The 23,922-nt window shown below is 36.0% G+C and overlaps 3 protein-coding genes across 3 annotated transcripts; all 3 read left to right on the top strand.

The window, feature by feature from the left end:
- Positions 1-433: 433 nt before the first annotated feature.
- Positions 434-945, top strand: LOC108510915 (LRR receptor-like serine/threonine-protein kinase FEI 1). Its single transcript, XM_017841114.3, has 2 exons — positions 434-562; positions 727-945. The coding sequence occupies exons 1-2, from the start codon at positions 434-436 to the stop codon at positions 943-945; spliced, it is 348 nt and encodes a 115-aa protein (XP_017696603.1).
- Positions 946-2,833: 1,888 nt separating this feature from the next.
- LOC120109943 lies at positions 2,834-4,806 on the top strand. The gene is made up of 2 exons (XM_039123779.1): positions 2,834-2,889; positions 4,134-4,806. The coding sequence occupies exons 1-2, from the start codon at positions 2,836-2,838 to the stop codon at positions 4,458-4,460; spliced, it is 381 nt and encodes a 126-aa protein (XP_038979707.1). The 5' UTR covers positions 2,834-2,835; the 3' UTR covers positions 4,461-4,806.
- Positions 4,807-11,937: 7,131 nt separating this feature from the next.
- Positions 11,938-14,041, top strand: LOC120109940. The gene is made up of 2 exons (XM_039123775.1): positions 11,938-12,124; positions 13,369-14,041. Exons 1-2 carry the CDS (start codon positions 12,071-12,073, stop codon positions 13,693-13,695), a joined length of 381 nt encoding a protein of 126 aa, XP_038979703.1. The 5' UTR covers positions 11,938-12,070; the 3' UTR covers positions 13,696-14,041.
- Positions 14,042-23,922: the final 9,881 nt, after the last annotated feature.

Below are 23,922 nucleotides of genomic sequence, written 5' to 3'. Positions count from 1 at the left end.
CCCATGTTTCCTGGTAGGTAGCCTAATGAATTTAGTTTGTAGGAATGCAGTTCTTTCGAAATGCTACTTTCTTTTATTTATAATGGTTTTCATAATTCAAATTGCGAATTTTAAAATCATTTTGTTCCTCGCAGGCATATGCATATCCAGTAGAGTAGATGAGCTCTCTTTGAAATCACAAGCTATTATGGACTTTTTGCTTTCGATAATGTCAGGGACAGAATGCAGTTAATAGACCTAATGTGTATGTACCAGGGTTCTTAGGTATAGACCTAATATGTATGTACCTGGGTTCTTAGGCAAAAATCACAGCTATATTTATATATAAACATGGAAAGTTGTGTTTCCAGTAATCATCTTTGCTCGAATGGTGTGAAAATGCAGCATCTTTTATCTTATGCCTTGTCTGATTGTGGTCAAATTTACAGAGTACATGCAAAGTGGTAGGGCAACAGAAAAAACAGATGTATACAGCTTTGGAGTCTTGGTGCTGGAAGTTTTGAGTGGGAAACGACCCACTGATTCATCATTCATTGGGAAAGGCTTGAATATTCTAGGATGGGTAATTCTATGATTACTTATTCTTTCTGCATGGAATTTTAAGGGGAGATAATTTCTTAAATATCTGATTTGATTTTCTCATACTGTCATATTTTTTTCTCTTTCTTTCTTTCTTCTTCTTCTTCTTTTATGAGGTGTCTTTCCTTGTTTCTATTTCTGCTGCAGTTGAATTTCTTGGTCCTTGAGGACCGTCAAAGAGAAATAATTGATCCACACTGCGATGGCGTGCAGATTGAAAGCTTGGATGCTTTGCTCTCTGTTGCCATTCAGTGTGTTTCCTCAGCTCCAGAAGAGCGGCCTACAATGCACAGAGTGGTGCAATTATTGGAGTCAGAGGTTATGACACCGTGTTTGAGTGACTTTTATGACTCTAACTCAGATTAGTTGCATTTCATTTAGTTGTCAACTGCTGGTTCATATGATTAAGATACAATTGAAGGAATACATAAAATGTTTTGGACACATTTATTTTCATTCATTTATTCTTCTCCGCACATTCTGTAAATGTGTTTCCATCTGTGAACTGTTTAGCCTCGTCTCTTCTTCTCAATGGTAGAAGTGAGAAGTTTTATCTTTCCATCTCAGCATATTTCTGATTCAGTACCTTGGAATGTTATTTAGCCTGTTCGTCGTAAGCAGTTGAAATCTCTCTCTCTCCCTCCCCCTGTCTCTCTCTCTGTGCCTGCGAGCTTGTGCATGTTGATATAATGTTGAATACCAGTGGGGCCTTAAGTTTAGAGTTTGGAATTTTCCAAGGCATTTCATTCTGTGTATCCAAAAAATGGCCGCGGGTGATTGAACAAGACAGTAACTGGAGGGAGATGTTAACAAGGTGAATTTGGAGAATTAGATGAAGTGGTAAGTTTGAGATGGAGGAGATGGGATTTTGAGGGATAGAGGTAGACGAGCCAGGAGGGGGAGAGAGAGAGAGAGAGGGCTGGGCACCCGCTGCTGATTGCTGTGGAATGTTTAAGAGAGAGAAGCACACAATGCTAGGGTGGAACACCTTTTAGTTTCCTTTCTTTTTATATTTTTCCTTTTTGTTTGGATAGTTTCCTCTCATTAGAAAGAGCCATTAGATGCGAGTTTGGATGTTTCAATTTCTATTTATATTACCTTATAAAATAAAAGAGAATATATCGGATGGTTCTTGCCTGTCAAAAATTTACTGAAAAAGATGCACTTGGTTTTTCAAAGAAATTTTGTTCAAAAGAATCATATTATCAATTATATTTTTAGTAGATACCTAAAAAATATGCTTTATTTTCTATCATTCTCCTTAGTAACTGCAGAAGTCATTATCTCTCTAGTCTAACCGTTCTTCTTGCTAGTTTCCATTTTAAAATGTTTTGAAGTTTTAAGTATTTTTTAACCCACCAAGTCCATGTCCCTCTACCTTTCCTCTAATACCGATTTCATGCATTCAATTTATATTTACTATTTTTATATTTAATATTTAATTATTTATAGTCCTTGTTTTTATTTTATTTATTTATTATGATTATTATTACTTCTTAATCTCCATTGCAAGTTCCGAAATGGCAGTATATCTAGAACATAGTATACACCCCCGCGCCCCCCTCCCCAGTGAAAAAAAAATGTAGTTTGAAATTGTGTTTTTTAAAGAGTCTCTGGCTTGATTTGGCTTGTGGCCTGGGTTTTGACTGATGCTGGGTTGGGTGAGTAGGGATCTAGATATTCTTTTGGCACAAACTTGGACTTAGAGTGCCTTCCAATCTCAAAAATAAATAAGTAAATAGAAATAATAATGATCACTCTTGGAAAATATGTATATTCTTGTCTATGCTCGGCTGATTTTAATCATTTCTCATTTTCATCACTCGCTAGATTTCATAATCATCTTGATTGAGGCTAAAAAATGTTTAGGTAATCCTCTAATCGATCTAAATCATGGTCGGCTGACTACAAGGGAAAATCAAAAATATGCAAATAAGTGCATGGCATTGATTATTGTTGCTATAATAATAGATGGTTGCAAGATTATGTTGTGGCAAGACAACAAGTCTAAATGGTTAAGACAACAAGATGTTGGCCGTTTAGGTTCCTTATTCCTTGCGGTCTTCTTGGCCCAGCTTTTCCTCCCATACTTAGGCTCTACCCTCTCTCCCCGAATTTTTCTCTCATCCACAAGCTCTATCCTCCCTTCCCGATGTTTCCTCACATTCACAGGCTCCATCCTCCCTCCGTGGTTCATGCGTGTCCGCTATTCATGTCATTGCCTATATTGTATATAACACAGTGGTCGTGAATGGCATGAAAGCAAGTTGGTTGCTTATAGGTCATCCGCAAGATAGTGCAAAAGAAAAGGTATTGCATACTAAATTTTCTATACCAAGTTTCTAAGAAGAATGAATGAATGAATGAGTATATGCTTTTAACTCCTTTTCCATTCATTCATTCATCCATCTATCCTTTCTTTCTCTTTTTCTTTCCTTACCTTTTCTCTCTCTCTCTCTCTCTTTTTTGTATTATATTACAATAGAAGCACTGCCATTTGTCTTCAAATGCCAAACCTCATTTTAGTATACGTACTATAGGGATGGTGACAACCATCGGTCCAATTCTATTGGAAAGATATAGTTTGTTATTTTATATTTCATCTAACACATACAATCAAGGGAATTTTGCAAAAAAAATCTACTTCACTTTTGATTTTCCAAAATCAAGATATTTTCTTAATAAGAAACGCTTTATTTTTGCATACCTTGTTTTATGACTACTTAAAAGCTATTTATATATGTGCACCAATGTGTATTTATTTGAAGCTCATTATTCATTATACAGATATATCAATATCTGTAAGTCATGTGTTCCACCAACATTATTTAAAGCATATTTGATGTCTATATTATGTTGTAGGTTTTAGTCTGACAACAGATACACTAATAGTATATCAACGAGCAGAAAGTAAAGTAAAATATATATCTGTGTGGAATTCCTCCTATCAATCTTTAGAAATGATTATGTCCTATTATGAGAAACAACAAGGCTTATATTCTGTAAACACAATTGAAGTACAAGCTATGTACCTCCTTGGTGTTGAAGATTACAAATGGGTCTTTTATGCATTTCATGATCAGCCAGCAAGAAATAACATAGAAAATTATGTAAAAAATATCTTCCTCTTTCTCTTTTTACTAAATATACTTACAATCATGATCCATATCTTGCTCGTTCTAATAGAAAATGGAAAATTTTTTACCACTAATGATCGTAGATGATGTTGTAAATATTACATATTATCACAACTTTCTATGAATGTTATACTAATCATGCCTCGGTACTTGAGTTTCTATTTTGCTAATTAAAGATTTTCCTTGGAAAAGTTTCGAAAAAAAGGGTCTTAAGATCAAAGCAAGTTGTATCCGTGACCATAATGATCAAAGTCATTCCACCTATTTTGAAATTCCCTCATCTCCAATCATTCTTACAAGGCCACTAATCCAAGAGGACTACATTGTTCAACTTTTTTATTTTAATGAATGAGATTTCTTATAATCCTTTTTTCTTCCTGCTCATAAGCTAAGATGCATAAATGACATTTTTCTCAGATGGCTGCAGTCCGTGCATGGTTATTGATGGCATTACTCGCAAGCATTTGCTTGGTGAAAGAAAATAATGCAGAAGATATTGGTTACGGCACTATTGGAAAAGGTGGTGGTGATGTTCATTGTGGAGTTGGACATAAGGGGAATTGTCGTCCTCATAAAGCAGCGCCTTACCATAGACCTTGCGAGAAAAAGGATGGGTGTAGAGGAGATCCACCGAACACGGAAAAGATAGTTGAACATGATGGAAATTTGCCGAAGCCCAAAGCAGGGAAGAGAATTAAAGATGCTGAACAGTTGCTTCACTCACTTGGGCCAACTCCCATGTGAGTTTGTCAAAGCATGCAAGAGAAGGAGATAAAATCTCTTTCCTCGTTAAAACAAGAGAAGAAGATCGATGAATTCTCGCACTTTGTCGAGTTATGTTATATCTATTTGTTGCGTGATGTGTGTAGTACGTGTTGCTGGGTCATTTTGTTTACATTCTCTAAGCTGCCTTCTAGGGAAGATGATGGCCCTACTGAATTTCTTAAGCTCAATTAGCCAAATTTCCTCACATAATGATGGAACTTGGTTTGGGTCATGTTAACAGAGTGTTTCTTTTTTATCAATTATGTAATACTACCTTGATCCACAATAAAGTACTGCTTCCTCGCAGAGGCAGCTTATTTCTTTATCTGTATCTCACATTAATCCATGTTTTAAATCCACCAGCAAATTATGAAAGAAATTAATGGGGGGGCATGACCTTTGATATTTTTTGTTCTTTTGCTTTCTTTTTAATTGATTATGTAGTCACAACAAATATAACCCAAGCGCTTGAAAAGATGGGAGCAAGTAGGAGCACACAAATATAAGGCTATCAAATAGTTAATTAATGCTTTAGTTCCTTGTGTTAATGCGAGCTTAATTAGGAAGGCTCCTCTCTACTGAAGGCATGCATGCAAAAGAAACTTCAACCATTATTTTATCCAAACCTGTTTGATAACATTTTAGAATTAAATAATTAACTGTATGATGGTTATAAATTATTAATAACAAAGAATAACAAGTTTATTTTCTTAGATCATTATTCATTGAATGAAAATGTTAAATTCAATAACCAAGCAAGAGACTTGAATTTAAAACCCATGCCTTTTCCTTATGAATACTCTCTTATTAGGATAACTTGTGGTTTTTTTTTTACATTTGCCATGAATAAGTTGAAGTGTGTTTTATTTTTGAGAAAATTTTGTGACTAACCACCACTTATTGCATTCATCTAATGAAAAGGATATAAAAGTGGCAAAAATATCACGAAGAAAGCTACAGAAAAAAGGAAAAGCATATTTTTTCTAAAAAGTTGTTACTACTACAAACATATATAATTTTGGAATTTGTACATTTAATTTTTTATTTAATGTTAATCATTTTATTATCAATTGAAATTATGTTAATAGTTAATTTTAAATAATTAATTATAATTTGATTGGACTAAATGTAGAACTCATAATTTTTGTATGATAATGTAGGTGTACTGGCTAATTGCTGATTTGCAATTGGTCTCTACTTGCAGTAATTTCAGGCAGTTTGTCGTGCATTAAGATGCTTCTACGGAAAATTTTCTAATATTTTTCATTGTGCCTGTGCATTGAATATGCATACTTATATATTAGCCATTATAATTGGAAATCATTGGTGATGTTATCGAAATTATATAATAAATGATTTTACATCTTTGCAACAAATAATATTGTTGTATTTTTATGGAGAATGTAATATAAAATTATATTATATTTTCGAAATAATATGAATATATTTTATTATTAGCGGGTGGGCTTTGGCGCAATAGTAAGGTTGCTCCATTGTGAGCTAGGTGTCATAAGTTTGAAATAGGAAAACAGTTTCTTTGCATGTGATGATAATGCAACGTATATTTGACCTCCACAGATCTCTCAATGGAAGGAGCCTCGTGCAATGCCCTTTTTTTAATCTTATGATTTCTTGCAAACTATGACATATATATATATATATATATATATATATATATATATATATATATATAATAGTAATCAATTAAAAAAAAACTTAACATATGTATATGTTTTATGGTTTAAAACCTTGAACATCCATCTCCTAGTGCATGCTAGTGTCTTCTCACTTGTTTTAATCCATTTTTCCTTCTTGTGGAGCATTCAATTGGAAAAAGAAAAAAGTATAATCATAAGATAGGCAAGATATAGATAGAATGTGTATCATCCTAATATATCTACAAATAAGTCTGTTTTATAGCATTATGAATGCAAACTTCAGTTCACAAGATTTAGTATTGTAGTTATTGATTATGATTCATTTATTGTAAAATGCAATATGTACATGAATGCACATCCCATCCAACTACTAAGCTGAAAAAATGAATAAAATGAATACTTATTTCATAATCTATATTATTTTAATTATTATTTATAAATAAAAATCTAACTTTGTACTTTTTTATTAAAGACTAACATAATTTATGTAAAAAGGATATTTTCTAACTATAAAATTGTGATATAATTTCGTAAGTTAACTCGAAATATATATGAATTTCTTAGTAAACCTTAGGTTCTCGCAATATCCCTTAAATGAGCTGTTTATGAACACCTTGATTTCTGCTCAAATATAAATGAGCTGGCTCTTACTCAGCTTGACTTCGTTACAAGGTCAATCGATGCCTGGCTTTTTTTGAGCTTGGCTCGTGCACACTCTTAATCTCATGCGACTAGAAGAGTAACCCTCACAGGTTCTCTGGACATGGAAATAACCTTGACAAAGAGCATTGAAAGGCAATGAGCCTCGGTTCTTCATGGGTCTAATGCTGCAACCACATATTTTGTTTGATCTTTCTATGAATTTCTTGCAAATGTATTTAGATTTAGTGTGGAATTGGGTGGCTATGCCTTGTTGGTCTTCATACTGGAATTTTATGGGCAAACCCCTTCCAAGCTAGACTTTTCCAAGCAATTTGCTTGAAACTATTGGGTTGAAATAGGGAAGAAAGAGGAATGAATTTATTATTTATCCATATTTGTTTTAGGGGACCTTTACATGGACTGTGCAAACCCTGTATCAGCTGATACAGAGTTGATAAATTGAGACATTTTAAGGGTAATTCAATCTTGATGTATTGAATATTAGAACTGAACTGATGCAGAATTTTTATTTCCTATGTGACTGTTTTAGACCTGATATTTTAGAAAAATATGTATCCTTTCATTGTTTTGACAGAAAATTTGTGCTTTTTTCTTAAAAGAAAAATCCTTATATAAAAAATTCTTTAACGTATGGTGGCATAGGCATGCTACTTCAAAATTTTCGGCCCTAAGTCCTTTGATAGCCACCATCCTTATATGAAAAATCCCATTCAAAATTGTGTTGAATGTCTTTTTATTTACAGATTTGACTGGTAAAACCTTGCCAGACTCTCCTATGTCCTCTGTTGTTTAGACTGTGTTTGTCATGTATTATTTTTGTCATTTGATCATATATAGCAAGCTCGGTTAGAAGTTCTGTCATTGTGGTACTATATTCTCGGACGTGTTTATGTGTTATACTAGGTATATTAATGGTGTGGAATCTGCTTTGCTGATTGGGCAGAAAGATCTGAACAATTGGAATGGGATGCGCGTCTTAATATTATTATGGGAGCTGCAAAAGGCCTTGCATACTTGCATCATGATTGTTCACCTAGAATCATACATCGTGACATTAAATCAAGCAACATATTACTAGATGGAAATTTGGAGGCTCATGTGTCTGATTTTGGACTCGCAAAACTATTAGAGGATGAAGAATCTCATATCACTACAATAGTTGCGGGAACATTTGGTTATCTTACTCCAGGCATGGGAAAACTGTGCATCCAATAAAATCAAATTGATTTTAGAAAATATAGATGTAACTTGCATCTATTCTCTTGGAAACTCTAGGGCCTAAATATTGAAATACTTGCTTTAATCTCTTGGAAGCTTTAGAATTTAATTGCTCAACTACTTGATTTACTCTGTTTGTGAGCTCATATGATTACATCGTACAAAGGGGAAGAAAACAAAGGGGAATTGACAAAACATCGTACATCTTGGACTGTTCAAGCCTTCATACACCTTCGGGTACAGCTCACCTATCAATGGGAGCCATAAAAACCAAGCCATTAAGAGGGGCCCTTAAGTTAAATGCTACAATAACTAATGTTGGGTTGTGACCTTCACTTCCTTTTGTGCTCTTCTTGCATGAACCAATCCTGTACATGGGAATATTTGAGTTAACAGGTGGAAGACTTGGCTGGTCTTGACTGATAAGCCTCACCGAATGACTAAAGAACTCTACTCAAAGCACACCATTTTTGAAAATCATCATGTACCACTCGTTTATTTAATAGGACTGTGTTCTCCTGCTTAACAAAATATATCATCCTTGTTACTTATATTGGTATGGAGGGTGAGCCTAGGTGCAACCGGTAAGTTTGCTTCGGTGAAAATTTTTTGTAATCCTTTTCATTGTGTGTGCATTGAGTATGCATGTTTATACATTAACCATTATAATTTGAAATCATGGGTAATGTTATCAAAATTATGTAATAAATAATTTTATATCTTTGAGCCAAATAACATTGTTGTGCTTTTATGGATATTATATTTTCAAAATAATGTTAAGATGTCTAGTTATTAGAGAGTGGGCGTTGGCACAGTGGTAAGGTTTCTCTATTGCGACCTAGCGTCATGGGTATGGAACACTTAACTAGAAGGCTGCGTGCATTTGATCTACCCAAATCTTGCAATAGTGGGAGCCTCGTGCGATGGACACCATTTTTTCATTAATATTTGTATGGATTTCTCTTGTTCGTGTGCATATGGCATGCAAAATTAGGTTCCGTGTATTGGAATTTTGATTTAGTTTGCTAGGATCCATCCCATTTTACTTGAAGCAAATTTTATTTATAATGATTCCTTGGATCACTACCATGCAACCTTCGGGACCAGCACTGCAGAGACGTGTGCTTGACACATGGCCTCCTCATTCAACAAAATATGGCCTCTTATATTTCACATCAAACCATCAAAGCAATTTTTTTGGTCTACCTGTGGTTAAGTTTCAGCAAAAATGATCAAGAGTAACATGAATGTTATGCATACCCATTAGATTGGTATTTACCTCCCAAGATTTGAACATGGAACACTCTTCGTCTGGATCAGTAATTGTTAACAAAAAATTGAATTAAATAATTATCTAATATTTTTATTGGTTTCTTAAATATTTTATAATACTTGAAAGTTTCAGACCACCATATAGTAAACACCACGACAATAAACCCAAATATTTCAGACAATATAATATCCTCTAAATTATGTTATACATGATCCCTTTTATTTTTCTTATTTTGGCATTTTTACCTATTTTTTGGCCAAATCTCCGAAACTCAAGCGGGAACCCACTGAAATTGCTCTAACTGAAACTTCGCAGGCTCTGCCACAACTGAAACTAAAGCCAAGTTTTCAAACCTTGTTTCATGCTCAGCACCCATGTTAGTTATATATGCTACTTTTTTCTGTAATTATTAAGCAATTGCTTAGTCTTATGTTGATGCATTTTGTATGTATGTTAGTCATAATTGCATTCACATGTTATATTAGATGCTATTTCTTGATAGTTGATTTTAATTTACTTATTCTTTCTGCATGGAATTTTAAGGGGAGATAATTTCTTAAATATCTGATTTGATTTTCTCATACTGTCATATTTTTTTCTCTTTCTTTCTTTCTTCTTCTTCTTATTTTATGAGGTGTCTTTCTTTGTTTCTATTTCTGCTGCAGTTGAATTTCTTGGTCCTAGAGGACCGTCAAAGAGAAATAATTGATCCACACTGCGATGGCGTGCAGATTGAAAGCCTGGATGCTTTGCTCTCTGTTGCCATTCAGTGTGTTTCCTCAGCTCCAGAAGAGCGGCCTACAATGCACAGAATGGTGCAATTATTGGAGTCAGAGGTTATGACACCGTGTCTGGGTGACTTTTATGACTCTAACTCAGATTAGTTGCATTTCATTTAGTTGTCAACTGCTGGTTCATATGATGAAGATACATTTGAAGGAATACATAAAATGTTTTGGACACATTTATTTTCATTCATTTATTCTTCCCCGCACATTCTGTAAATGTGTTTCCATCTGTGAACTGTTTAGCCTCGTCTCTTCTTCTCAATGGTAGAAGTGAGAAGCTTTATCTTTCCACCTCAGCATATTTCTGATTCAGTACCATGGAATGTTATTTAGTTTATTGGTCGTGAGCGGTTGAAATCTCAATCTCTCTCTCTCTCTCTCTCTCTTTGTGCCTGCGAGCTTGTGCATGTTGATATAATGTTGAATACCAGTAGGGGCCTTAAGTTTAGAGTTTGGAATTTTCCAAGGCATTTCATTCTGTGTATCCAAAAAATGGCCGCGGGTGATTGAATAAGACAGTAACTGGAGGGAGATGTTAACAAGGTGAATTTGGAGAATTAGATGAAGTGGTAAGTTTGAGATGGAGGAGATGGGATTTTGAGGGATAGAGGCAGACGAGCCAGGAGGGAGAGAGAGAGAGAGAGAGGGTTGGGCACCCGCTGCTGACTGCTGTGGAACGTTTAAGAGAGAGAAGCACACAATGCTAGGGTGGAACACCTTTTAGTTTCCTTTCTTTTTATATTTTCCCATTTTGTTTGGATAGTTTCCTCTCATTAGAAAGAGCCATTAGATGCGAGTCTGGATATTTCAATTTTTATTTATATTACCTTATAAAATAAAAGAGAATATATCGGATGGTTCTTGCCTGTCAAAAATTTATTGAAAAAGATGCACTTGGTTTTTCAAAGAAATTTTGTTCAAAAGAATCATATTATCAATTATATTTTTAGTAGATACCTAAAAAATATGCTTTATTTTCTATCATTCTCCTTAGTAACTGCAGAAGTCATTATCTCTCTAGTCTAACCGTTCTTCTCGCTAGTTTCCATTTTAAAATGTTTTGAAGTTTGAAGTACTTTTTAACCCACCAAGTCCATGTCCCTCTACCTATCCTCTAATACCGATTTCATGCATTCAGTTTATATTTACTATTTTTATATTTAATATTAAATTTTTTATAGTCCTTGTTTTTATTTTATTTATTTATTATGATTATTACTACTTCTTAATCTCCATTGCAAGTTCCGAAATGGCAGTATATCTAGAATATAGTATACACCCCCGCGCCCGCCCTCCCCAGCGAAAGAAAAAATGTAGTTTGAAATTGTGTTTTTTAAAGAGTCTCTGGCTTGATGTGGCTTGTGGCCTGGGTTTCGATTGATGCTGGGTTGGGTGAGTAGGGATCTAGATATTCTTTTGGCACAAACTTGGACTTAGAGTGCCTTCCAATCTCAAAAATAAATAAGTAAATAGAAATAATAATGATCACTCTTGGAAAATATGTATATTCTTGTCTATGCTCGGCTGATTTTAATCATTTTTCTCATTTTCATCACTCGCTAGATTTCAAAATCTTCTTGATTGAGGCTAAAAAATGTTTAGGTAATCCTCTAATCGATCTAAATCATGGTCGACTGACTACAAGGGAAAATCAAAAATATGCAAATAAGTGCATGGCATTGATTATTGTTGCTATAATAATAGATGGTTGCAAGATTATGTTGTGGCCAGACAACAAGTCTAAATGGTTAAGGCAACAAGATGTTGGCCGTTTAGGTTCCTTATTCCTTGCGGTCTTCTTGGCCCAGCTTTTCCTCCCATACTTAGGCTCTACCCTCTCTCCCCGAATGTTTCTCTCATCCACAAGCTCTATCCTCCCTTCCCGATGTTTCCTCACATTCACAGGCTCCATCCTCCCTCCGTGGTTCATGCGTGTCCGCTATTCATGTCATTGCCTATATTGTATATAACACAGCGGTCGTGAATGGCATGAAAGCAAGTTGGTTGCTTATAGGTCATCCGCAAGATAGTGCAAAAGAAAAGGTATTGCGTACTAAATTTTCTATATTAAGCTTCTAAGAAGAATGAATGAATGATTGAATTTATGCTTTTAACTCCTTTTTCATTCATTCATTCATTCATCCATCTGTCCTTTCTTTCTCTTTTTCTTTCCTTACCTCTTCTCTCTCTCTTTTTTTTTGTATTATATTACAATAGAAGCGCTGCCATTTGTCTTCAAATGCCAAACCTCATTTTAGAATACGTACTATAGGGATGGTGACAACCATCGGTCCAATTCTATTGAAAAGATATAGTTTGTTATTTTATATTTCATCTAACACATACAATCAAGGGAATTTTGCAAAAAAAATCTACTTCACTTTTGATTTTTCAAAATCAAGATATTTTCTTAATAAGAAACGCTTTATTTTTGCATACCTTGTTTTATGACTACTTAAAAGCTATTTATATATGTGCATCAATGTGTATTTATTTGAAGCTCATTATTCATTATACAGATATATCAATATCTGTAAGTCATGTGTTCAACCAACATTATTTAAGGCATATTTGATGTCTATATTATGTTGTAGTTTTTAGTCTGACAATAGATAGACTAATAGTATATCAATGAGCAGAAAGTAAAGTAAAATATATTATCTGTGTGGAATTCCTCCTATCAATCTTTAGAAATGATTATGTTCCTATTATGAGAAACAACAAGGCTTATATTCTGTAAACACAATTGAAGTACAAGCTATGTACCTCTTGTTGTTGAAGATTACAAATGGGTCTAGCATGCATTTCATGATCAGCCAGCAAGAAATAACATAGAAAATTATGTAAAAAATATCTTCCTCTTTCTCTTTTTACTAAATATACTTACAATCATGATCCATATCTTGCTCGTTCTAATAGAAAATGGAAAATTTTTTACCACTAATGATCGTAGATGATGTTGTAAATATTACATATTATCACAATTTCTATGAATGTTATACTAATCATGCCTTGGTACTTGAGTTTCTATTTTGCTAATTAAAGATTTTCCTTGGAAAAGTTTCGAAAAAAAGGCTCCTAAGATCAAAGCAAGTTGTATCCGTGACCATAATGATCAAAGTCATTCCACCTATTTTGAAGTTCCCTCATCTCCAATCATTCTTACAAAGGCCACTAATCCAAGAGGACTACATTGTTCAACTTTTTTATTTTAATGAATGAGATTTCTTATAATCCTTTTTTCTTCCTGCTCATAAGCTAAGATGCGTAAATGAGATTTTTCTCAGATGGCTGCAGTCCGTGCATGGTTATTGATGGCATTACTCGCAAGCATTTGCTTGGTGAAAGAAAATAATGCAGAAGATATTGGTTACGGCACTATTGGAAAAGGTGGTGGTGATGTTCATTGTGGAGTTGGACATAAGGGGAATTGTCGTCCTCATGAAGCAGCGCCTTACCATAGACCTTGTGAGAAAAAGGATGGGTGTAGAGGAGATCCACCGAACACGGAAAAGATAGTTGAACATGATGGAAATTTGCCGAAGCCCAAAGCAGGGAAGAGAATTAAAGATGCTGAACAGTTGCTTCACTCACTTGGGCCAACTCCCATGTGAGTTTGTCAAAGTATGCAAGAGAAGGAGATAAAATCTCTTTCCTCGTTAAAAGAAGAGAAGAAGATCGATGAATTCTCGCACTTTGTCGAGTTATGTTATATCTATTTGTTGCGTGATGTGTGTAGTACGTGTTGCTGGGTCATTTTGTTTATATTCTCTAAGCTACCTTCTAGGGAAGATGATGGCCCTACTGAATTTCTTAAGCTTAATTAGCCAAATTTCTTCGCATTATGGAGGAACTTGGTTTGTGTCATGTTAATAGAGTGTTTCCTTTTTATCAATTATGCAATACTACCTTGATCCACAATAAAGTACTGCTTCCTCGCAGAGGCAGCTTATTTCTTTATCTGTATCTCACATTAATCCATGTTTTAAAACCACCAGCAAATTATGCAAGAAATTAATGGAGGGGCATGACCTTTGATATTTTTTGTTCTTTTGCTTTCTTTTTAATTGATTATGTAGTCACAACAAATATAACCCAAGCGCTTGAAAAGGTGGGAGCAAGTGGGAGCACACAAATATAAGGCTATCAATCAGTTAATTAATGCTTTAGTTCCTTGTGTTAATGCGAGAATTAGGAAGGCTCCTCTCTACTGAAGGCATGCATGCAAAAGAAACTGATCTACTTGTCCCTCGTTGACTTCCATGAATTTGAATTTCCAATTGGAAACTTGTTGACAAAATCTATGCTACTTTTGATGCATCATTGACGGGATGAGGTTTGGGTGAATACATTGCCATCCCTCGTGTAAGTTGCATTCAACTACTCTTATGTCAACTCTAGTTACGATAACCTCCTTGATAAATGGAGCACCATATAAACGAGGTTAAAGAAAAAAATCAAATGTTTACCGGTCATGACTAAGATATTAGGGTCGAAATCGGATCGGATATGGACCGAATACTAGTATATCCGGTTCGAGCTGGTATAGTGTACCATGAATTTGATGGTTATTGTGTGGAAGATTTATAATCTTGAATACTGGGTTTAACTTTTCTAATCATTTTTGCGGTTGAATTTGTGTTTTTCATGGCCAGCATTTTTTTTTTAGCACAAAATTTAGCTTGAGTACAACTTGCTTGATTTGTAAATAAGTTGAATTAGAGGTATTCTTGGTTTGTTCCACCTCAGCTTGATTCTATAGCCTATTATAAAACCGGAAAGGGAATATTGCCTTCTTGACTCTTTGTTCTAGCTAGACTTTTGGGTCCAGCTGGGATTATTATCCTCACCCACCCGCTCTCTCTTTAGGCCATAATAAATGGGTGTAAGCATCATGGGAGACCATACCGGTTTTTCATAATACTGATAACGCCCAAAGGACCCACCCTTACTGTATTTGTCCATATAACAGAAACTTCAACCGTTATTTTATCCAATCCTGTTTGATAATATTTTAGAATTAAATAATTAACTGTGTGATGGTTATAAATTATTAATAAAAAAAATAACAAGTTTATTTTCTTAGATCATTATTCATTGAATGAAAATGTTAAATTCAATAACCAAGCAAGAGACTTGAATTTAAAACCCATGCCTTTTCCTTATGAATACTCTTTTATTAGGATAACTTGTGGTTTTTTTTACATTTGTCATGAATAAGTTGAAGGGTTTTTTATTTTTGAGAAAATTTTGTGACTAACCACCACTTATTGCATTCATCTAATGAAAAGGATATAAAAGTGGCAAAAATATCACGAAGAAAGCTACAAAATATGTGGTTGCAAAAGGCCTAATGGGCAGAAAGATCTGAACAATTGGAATGGGATGCGCGTCTTAATATTATTATGGGAGCTGCAAAAGGCCTTGCATACTTGCATCATGATTGTTCACCTAGAATCATACATCGTGACATTAAATCAAGCAACATATTACTAGATGGAAATTCGGAGGCTCATGTGTCTGATTTTGGACTCGCAAAACTATTGGAGGATGAAGAATCTCATATCACTACAATAGTTGCGGGAACATTTGGTTATCTTGCTGCAGGTATGGGAAAACTGTGCATCCAATAAAATCAAATTGATTTCAGAAAATATAGATGTAACTTGCATCTATTCTTTTGGAAACTCTAGGGCCTAAATATTGAAATTGATAATCTGAAAAAATGATGTATATCTATATAAAAGAATTTCAGGTTTCAAGAATTACCTGAAGGAATACCAAAGGAAAAAGATTTTTCAGGATCTAGAGGTTGAATCATGTGAATAATCTCTTCTAATGAAAATACTCAGGCCAAATGTTCAATCATAATGGAAAGAACACACCAATCACCATTCAAATGCTTTTGCAAAGATAGGATGGAAGAAAGTTAATTTCTTGCTTAGAACCCTTCCCTGTTGTTCCTCTCTTGTTTTTTTAAATGTCAATTGTATGCAGATAAGAGAGGGAATGAGAGAGGAAAAAACTACCCGGTAGTTTCTTCTATCTTATAACTACTCCCTCTTTAAATTCAAACTTGGATCATGTTGGTTAAAAGATTTTGGTCAGGCTAGCCCAGCATGGGCGGCCCATCTAGACCCCAAAACCAACATCTCCCACTCGCACATGATGGGCTTGCCAAGGCCAAAAAAAAACTTTCAACTTCCATCCAAATTCTATGCGATTCATACTTAGCAAATGAACCGTGTGACCCACGAGTACACTTGCACTTGGGAGCTCAATACTATGCACCTGCTAGGGAAAAAACATAGTGGCTACTACCCAGAAGGAAAATATAATAATTAGTATAAAAGTGTCTCGTTGTGCCCCAGACGCATTTTGTTACATTAGTTAAAGCATATCTAATCCCTCTATGACTATGCTTAACTTTCTTTTCCTCACCATGTATCCACAATTATGTTCAAGCCATATCATAGCGACATAATTGGTCGACCGGTGAATACATGTGGTAGATGTAATCAATAATGGTCTTCCTTTCGAACTAATGTATCTTAGTTTCAGATCAACCGTTTTCCCTCAAAGAAAGGAACTCACACAGTGAGGATGCAGGGAATCCATTTATAATCACTCACTTCCTGTATGGGTCAAACCGAGCACATGTAGTATGAATTACATGCTATGATGGTCTCTCTAAATAGAGCATACGTCTATTTGCCAATAATTACCATCATACAGATCTTGACCCAGTTGTAAGCTTACATTATACAAAAACAAACAACTGGTCCAAGTTCTCTATTAGCTCACTATCAACAGCGCCTAATAAAGTACTCGCATCTGGCTATTTATCCAGGCTAACATGATTGTGGGACTATCATGTTTTCGGTCCAAAATTACATATCCATATGTTAGGTGCAGACCTCATCTTGACTCAAGTCAAGGCAACACTTATAATCCCTAAATAAATAAATTTGCTAATTTTAGCTTACCACTGCAATGTCAAACAAGCATATTTTTTATAATGCTTCATTTACAGTGTTTAACATCATAGTGTCTCATCTCAGCTCGCTTTCACAGCGCCTGAGGTGGTCGCTTGTGTGAAAAAGCCGACCTGTGCCTGGTGACGTACCTTTTAATATATATGTGTGTTTGTGCTGTATATAAAAAAAAATTCCATTCATCCAGGAATAATATAAATTGAAATGAAACAAATATCTATTCTTCAATCATAGAGTATTATACATTCAAATCATAGTGATCTTTCACGACGCACTTTCTTACTAAACTCTATGCAATCCCAAAGACTCAACATGAGATAAAAATACGTCTCTGGGAATAGGTTTAGTAAAAGGGTCTGCAATCATCAAACGCGTTGAAATATATTTTAGGACCACTTCCTTCTGTGCTACTATGTCTCTAACAAAATGATTTTTAGTATCAATGTGTTTCGTCCTGCCATGATACTTAGGATCTTTTACATATGCAATGGCAGCTTGACTATCACAATGAACTGTCACGGGTTCTGCAGCACTTACTATTACACCCAAGCTTTGCATGAATCTTCTAAGCCAAACTGTTTCCTGCACTGTAGCTGAACAAGTAATAAACTCAGCCTCCATCATAGATAATCCTGTACATGTTTGCTTCTTGCTACGCCAAGAGATAGCACCATTATTAAGCAAGAATACATATCCTGAAATTGATTTGCATTCATCCAGAGCTCCTGACCAATCAGCATCTGAATAACCACTTAAGCGCAAATTATCTCCTTGATAGCATAGAGAATAATCTACAGTGCCTTTGAGATATCTGAGGATCCTTTTGACAGCTTTCCAATGCAACTTTCCAGGATTGGCTTGATAACGACTCACTAACCCGACAGCATAACATATATCGGGCCGAGTACACATCATGGCATACATCAAACATCTAATAGCATTGGAGTAGGGAACATTAGCCATTTCTCTTTTCTCATCTGGAGTCTTAGGACACATTTTAAGATTCAGGCCTTCGCCTTTTGCTATAGGAGTGTCTATGAGGTTACAGTTTTGCATATTAAATCGTTCAAGAATCTTTCTAATATAAGTCTCTTGCGACAATACAAGAAGCCTCTTTGAACGATCCCTATGAATTTTAACTCCAAGCACATAAGCTGCTTCCCCCATATCCTTCATCTCAAAATTTGAGAACAACCATTTCTTTATGGTAACAACAAACTCCTTATTATTCCCAGCCAACAAAATATCGTCCACATATAATGATAAAATCATGAATTTATCGTGAAAGCATTTGACATATACACAATGGTCTTCATTGATCATCGTAAACTCATATGAAGTTATAGCTCGATGAAATTTTAAGTACCACTGTCTAGATGATTGTTTTAGGCCATAAATAGATCGCTGGAGCTTGCAAACTTTGTGCTCCTGGCCTTTTACAACAAAACCTACAAGTTGTTCCATGTAGATTTCCTCATCCAGTTCTCCATTGAGAAATGCTGTCTTAACATCCATCTGATGTAATTCCAAATCTAAATGTGCAATGATGGCTAGGATAAGGCGAATGGAGGCAAACCTAACTACTGGAGAGAAGGTTTCCTCATAGTCTATACCCTCTTGTTGGGTATATCCTTTTGCCACTAGGCGTGCCTTATATCTTTCAATAGATCCATCTGCCTTTTGCTTAATCTTGAGAACCCATTTGTTCCCAATTGTTTTACGGTCTGATGGAAGATCAACCAAGTCCCAGACATGGTTTGCATTCATAGACTCCATTTCTTCCTCCATCGCATTTTTCCACTCTTCCTTTGCAGGGCATGAGAGAGCCTCTTTAATTGACTTTGGCTCAAAAATATCATGTGAAGCTACCATAAAAGCTTCCCCTTCGATGTCAAAACGACGACGAGGGACAATTTTACGAACGCTTTTACGCAATTGTAATTCTTGTGGAATCAATCCACTAGTTATTGTGTCGCTCCCACTAGGTCCAAGAGGTTGAGACAATTTCTCAGTCACCTCAACTTGTTGTATAGGTGCGGCACAAACATCAGGATCTTCCACCTCGAAAAATTGGTAATCCTTTATTATCTCACCCTTGCTAGGAAAATCATTCTCTAAGAACGTGACATCTCGTGATTCAATTTCAGTCCAACTTCTTTCTGCCTGCTCACTAATGAATACATATCCTTTAGAGTATTCCGAATATCTTATAAAGATACACTTCTTTCCTCTCGGACCCAATTTTCCATATTTGTGAGAGGATTCATGAACATAGGCAGCAGACCCCCAGGGTCGTAAATTATTTAGATCAGGTTTTCTACCTATCCATAATTCATAGGGTGTTGAAGGGACCAATTTGGAGGGCACACGGTTAAGTATATAGGCTGCAGTTAAAAGAGCATCTCCCCAATATGAAATAGGAAGTTTCGCTTGCGCCATCATTGACCTAACCATCTCTAAAAGTGTTCTATTCCTTCTCTCTGCAACACCATTTTGCTGCGGAGTTCCAGGAATAGTTAATTGTCGATCTATTCCTTTCTCATCACAAAGCATTTTAAACTGCTCAGATAGATATTCACGCCCACGATCAGTTCTTAAAACTTTAATTGTTTTATCTAACTGATTCTCAACCAAAATCAAATATCATCTAAAGCAATCTAATGCTTTTGACTTATGGGAGATCAAGTAGACATGACCAAAACGCGTGAAGTCATCTATAAAAGTGATGAAATATGAGGCTCCATGCCTCGCCCTCACATTCATTGGACCACAAATATCAGAGTGGATTAATTGCAATGGAGTTTGTGCTCTGATTCCTTTACCAAATGGTTTTCTAGTTGTTTTTCCAGCTAGGCAATGCTCACAAATGGACAGTTCTATTTTAGCGAGTGAGCCCAAAAGGCCTTCTCTAGCTAGTCTATTCATTCTATCTTGTCCAATATGCCCTAATCTAGCATGCCACACATCCAGATTATTATTCACATTGCTTGAAGAAGCAATTAAAGAAAAACAGCTATCATCATAATTAACATTAGTACTGTAATCTTCATCCAATACTATAAAACCATCTGATAAATAACCAGAGCCATAATAAGTTGGCCCAAGATACACATCAACATAAATACCATAGAAATTCAAACTATATCCTAAGCTGAGAAGGGCAATTACAGAAACCAAGTTTCGTCGAATATCCGGTGCATAGAGGACATCATGTAGGAGCAAGGTACGACCACCATGTAGTACCAACTTGCAAGTGCCAATACCTTTTACTTCAACTTTAGAATTATCTCCAACATATATCCACCTAGCGCCTGGACTGATTCGTCGATACTCCACAAAAGCTCTTCTATCTCTAGCTACATGGTCTGTGGCTCCTGAGTCTACAGTCCACATAGGACGTGATTCAGTAAGCAAACAACAGCTAGAAACTTAAATATAATTTAATATAATGGAGCTAGGAGATACCTTCTCTCCTGTCTTCGGCTCGGCGCATTCACGAGCGAAGTGACCCGGCTTGCCACAATTATAGCAGCACATCTTGCTCTTGTCCCTCTTTTTACCACCGCGCTTGCCTCTCTTGCGCCGGTTAGCTTTGCCGAATTTATATGCTCGCCCTTTCTCTTTACCCATTTTGAAAGATTTCCATCCTCTCTTTCGCTTAAAACCAGAAGCCTTGCGTGAGCTAGATTCAGCTATATAAGCTAGCCCAGAAGATTTAGCTGCCTCAAGGCGCTCATCTTCCAATTCCAGATGACGCGCAATATTATCAAAAGACTTTATATTGTCATTATGCGTCATAGTAATTATCATATGCTCCCAGCTCTTGGGTAGAGATCTAATCACAGCTTGAACTTGCTGTTCATCAATGAGGGTATGGCCAGCAGCCTTTAACTCCCTTATCATGTTTGACATTTCCCTAAGATGCTGCCTTATTGTATTATTTAGACGCTTCTTATAGGAGTCAAACTTGATAGTGAGCCTCCTCAGCTTAGTAGCTGATGTATCCCCAAACTTTTCTTTTAAGGCAAGCCACATTTCCTGAGCAGTATCGTACTCCTCAAACTCGAACATGAAATCGTCTTGCATACTGCTCAGCAACGTGATGCGACCAATGCTATTCTTTCTTTTCCAGGCCAAATAAGCCTCATGATCTCTTTTGTGTTGAGCAGAAGTACCCTGCTCAGGCTCAGCCATAGTTTGGTTGAGTGTTTCCAGAACCTCCTGTTCTTCAAGGATGTATTGAACCTTTCGGTGCCAAATGTCATAATTGTCACCGTTCAGCTTATCACCCTTATTCAACTCAGCCACGATATTCTTGGACGCAGATGCCATTTGCACAATTACTTCAAAAAAAAGAGAGACATAGTACACATAATGAATACTATCATAATAAAAGGAATCATCAAACATACACATATATATAGTTTTAGCAAAAAATATGAACTAAACCGATGATAATCTAACATAAGACACGGAATCGAAAGTTCGCTATGTTCCCAATCATCTTTCATGTTCAAATGTTGAATCATCATTGATTTAGAACTATTTGCTCCAACAATTTAAGTTCTAGGTGAGAACTTTCTCAAAATTCTGCCAACCTAAGAACCCCCACTCAATCATATATCAAAGCATATTATTATAATAGCTAAGGAAAATGCTTATTGAAAGATACAGTCCATGCCATTTATAATTTGCAAATCAAATTCATACTTTGTCACATACATAAGAGATACACTTTCATAAGTGACTATTTAACATAAAATGATTAATAAGCAAATTTTCAGTGACATTCTCTATAATCAGACAAAGCATTATTTCAAAGCATAATTTCTACTTAGTCTTCTATGCTCTTGATATGATAATCTATTCCCAATGTCGAAAACCAACTGGTCTACAACAATCTTTTGTCCCACTCTGCCTAGCCATGGATCCTTAGGATCTCTTTCGCGTCCGCAAAAACCCAAATGTCTTGCGCTGCGAAGATTTGGAAACTGTGACAATATAGTTGTTCGCCTGATTCCGGATAATATACGGCGCTCCCTCAGCCAACTCAAGCTCACAGGCAATTTTATAAAAGGTTTTAACTTCTCCCTTTCTATATTTCTCCCAAAGAGCGAGTGCAACAGTTTCCCATTCAGCTGTCAAGGAATTAAGCAAAGCAGTAATTTGTTCCCGAACAGGGACTAAGATGCCATAGCATCTAAGAGATTTTATTAACATGTCCAATTTTCCTATGTGCATTTGCATGGTATATTTGGAATTCATCTTATAATTTCTGAATTGTTCGAAAATAATATTCCATCCTTCGTCCATACTTCCCTTCCTTCCTTTTTTTTTTACTGAAGGAGTACCAAAAAAAGAATATCATATAATTGTTTTTTTAAAACAAAAAGTGTGCTGAATGTTATACTAATATTATAACATATAACAATGATATTTATGCCCATGGGAACTATTAGCTGGCTACGTTGACGTGCTGGGCTTTCACGCGGACTTCCACGCTCGTGCTCGCTGAGGCGCAAAATCGCGCACAGTCGCGATGCACCAGTCATGGGCCGTGCCTGACGCGCTCGCCTTGACGTGCGGGGCAGCGCACTCGCGAGCACAGCGAGCGCGCTGGACGCGCGAGGATGGCCTAGCCTTGCAGGCTGCGCCGGGAGCGGGACGCAGGCGGCGCGGGACGCGTGCGCTGGGTCTCGCCGGACGCGCTGGCCTTGCCGCCTTGACGCAGGCGTTAGCGCATGTAGCGTAATTCTCTGTATTTATTTTTCAGAGAACCACGGAAAAACTGTACAGAATCCCATGGATTTTTTTTTAAAAAAATATGGAGTGTTTCAATCAAACTGAAACACCTCTCATTTATATTATATAAAAACGAATTCAACCTTTCTATGGCTCTGATACCAATGATAATCTGAAAAAATGATATATATCTATATAAAAGAATTTTAGGTTTCAAGAATTACCTAAAGGAATACCAAACGAAAAAGATTTTCCAGGATCTAGAGGTTGAATCACGTGAATAATCTCTTCCAATGAAAATACTCAGGCCAAATGTTCAATCACAATGGAAAGAACACACCAATCACCGTTCAAATGCTTTTGCAAAGATAGGATGGAAGAAAGTTAATTTCTTGCTTAGAACCCTTCCCTGTTGTTCCTCTCTTGTTTTTTTTAAATGTCAATTGTATGCAGATAAGAGAGGGAATGAGAGAGGAAAAAACTACCCGGTAGTTCTTCTATCTTATAACTACTCCCTCTTTAAATTCAAACTTGGATCATGCTGGTTAAAAGATTTTGGTCAGGTAGCTGCCAGCATGGGCGGCCCAACTAAACCCAAAACCAACAGAAATACTTGCTTTAATCTCTTGGAAGCTTTAGAATTTAATTGCTCAACTACTTGCTTTTCTCTGTGTTTGAGCTCATATGATTACATGCTTGCAATTAAATTTTTTTCTAGGGGCATCATCGCAACGATGATTTTCTGTACTAGTTAAGTAGTTTTTCATGCAGCACTCTCTCACCTTCCTTGTTTTCTCTTCCTCCAACACAACTAAAACACACCTATTTGATGTTTGGTTTATTATGTTGCTAGTTGGAAGAAGAAAAACAAAGGGGAATTGACAAAACATCGTACATCTTGGACTGTTCAAGCCTTCATACACCTTCGGGTACAGCTCACCTATCAATGGGACCCATAAAAACCAAGCCATTAAGAGGGGCCCTTAAGTTAAATGCTACAATAACTAATGTTGGGTTGTGACCTTCACTTCCTTTTGTGCTCTTCTTGCATCAACCAATCCTGTACATGGGAATATTTGAGTTAACAGGTGGAAGACTTGGCTG

The sequence above is a fragment of the Phoenix dactylifera genome, chromosome 2 (genome assembly GCF_009389715.1).
Source record: "Phoenix dactylifera cultivar Barhee BC4 chromosome 2, palm_55x_up_171113_PBpolish2nd_filt_p, whole genome shotgun sequence".
NCBI lineage: Eukaryota > Viridiplantae > Streptophyta > Magnoliopsida > Arecales > Arecaceae > Phoenix > Phoenix dactylifera.
The sequence above is the reverse complement of the archived record's forward strand: the minus strand, read 5'-3'. Positions and strand labels throughout refer to the sequence as shown.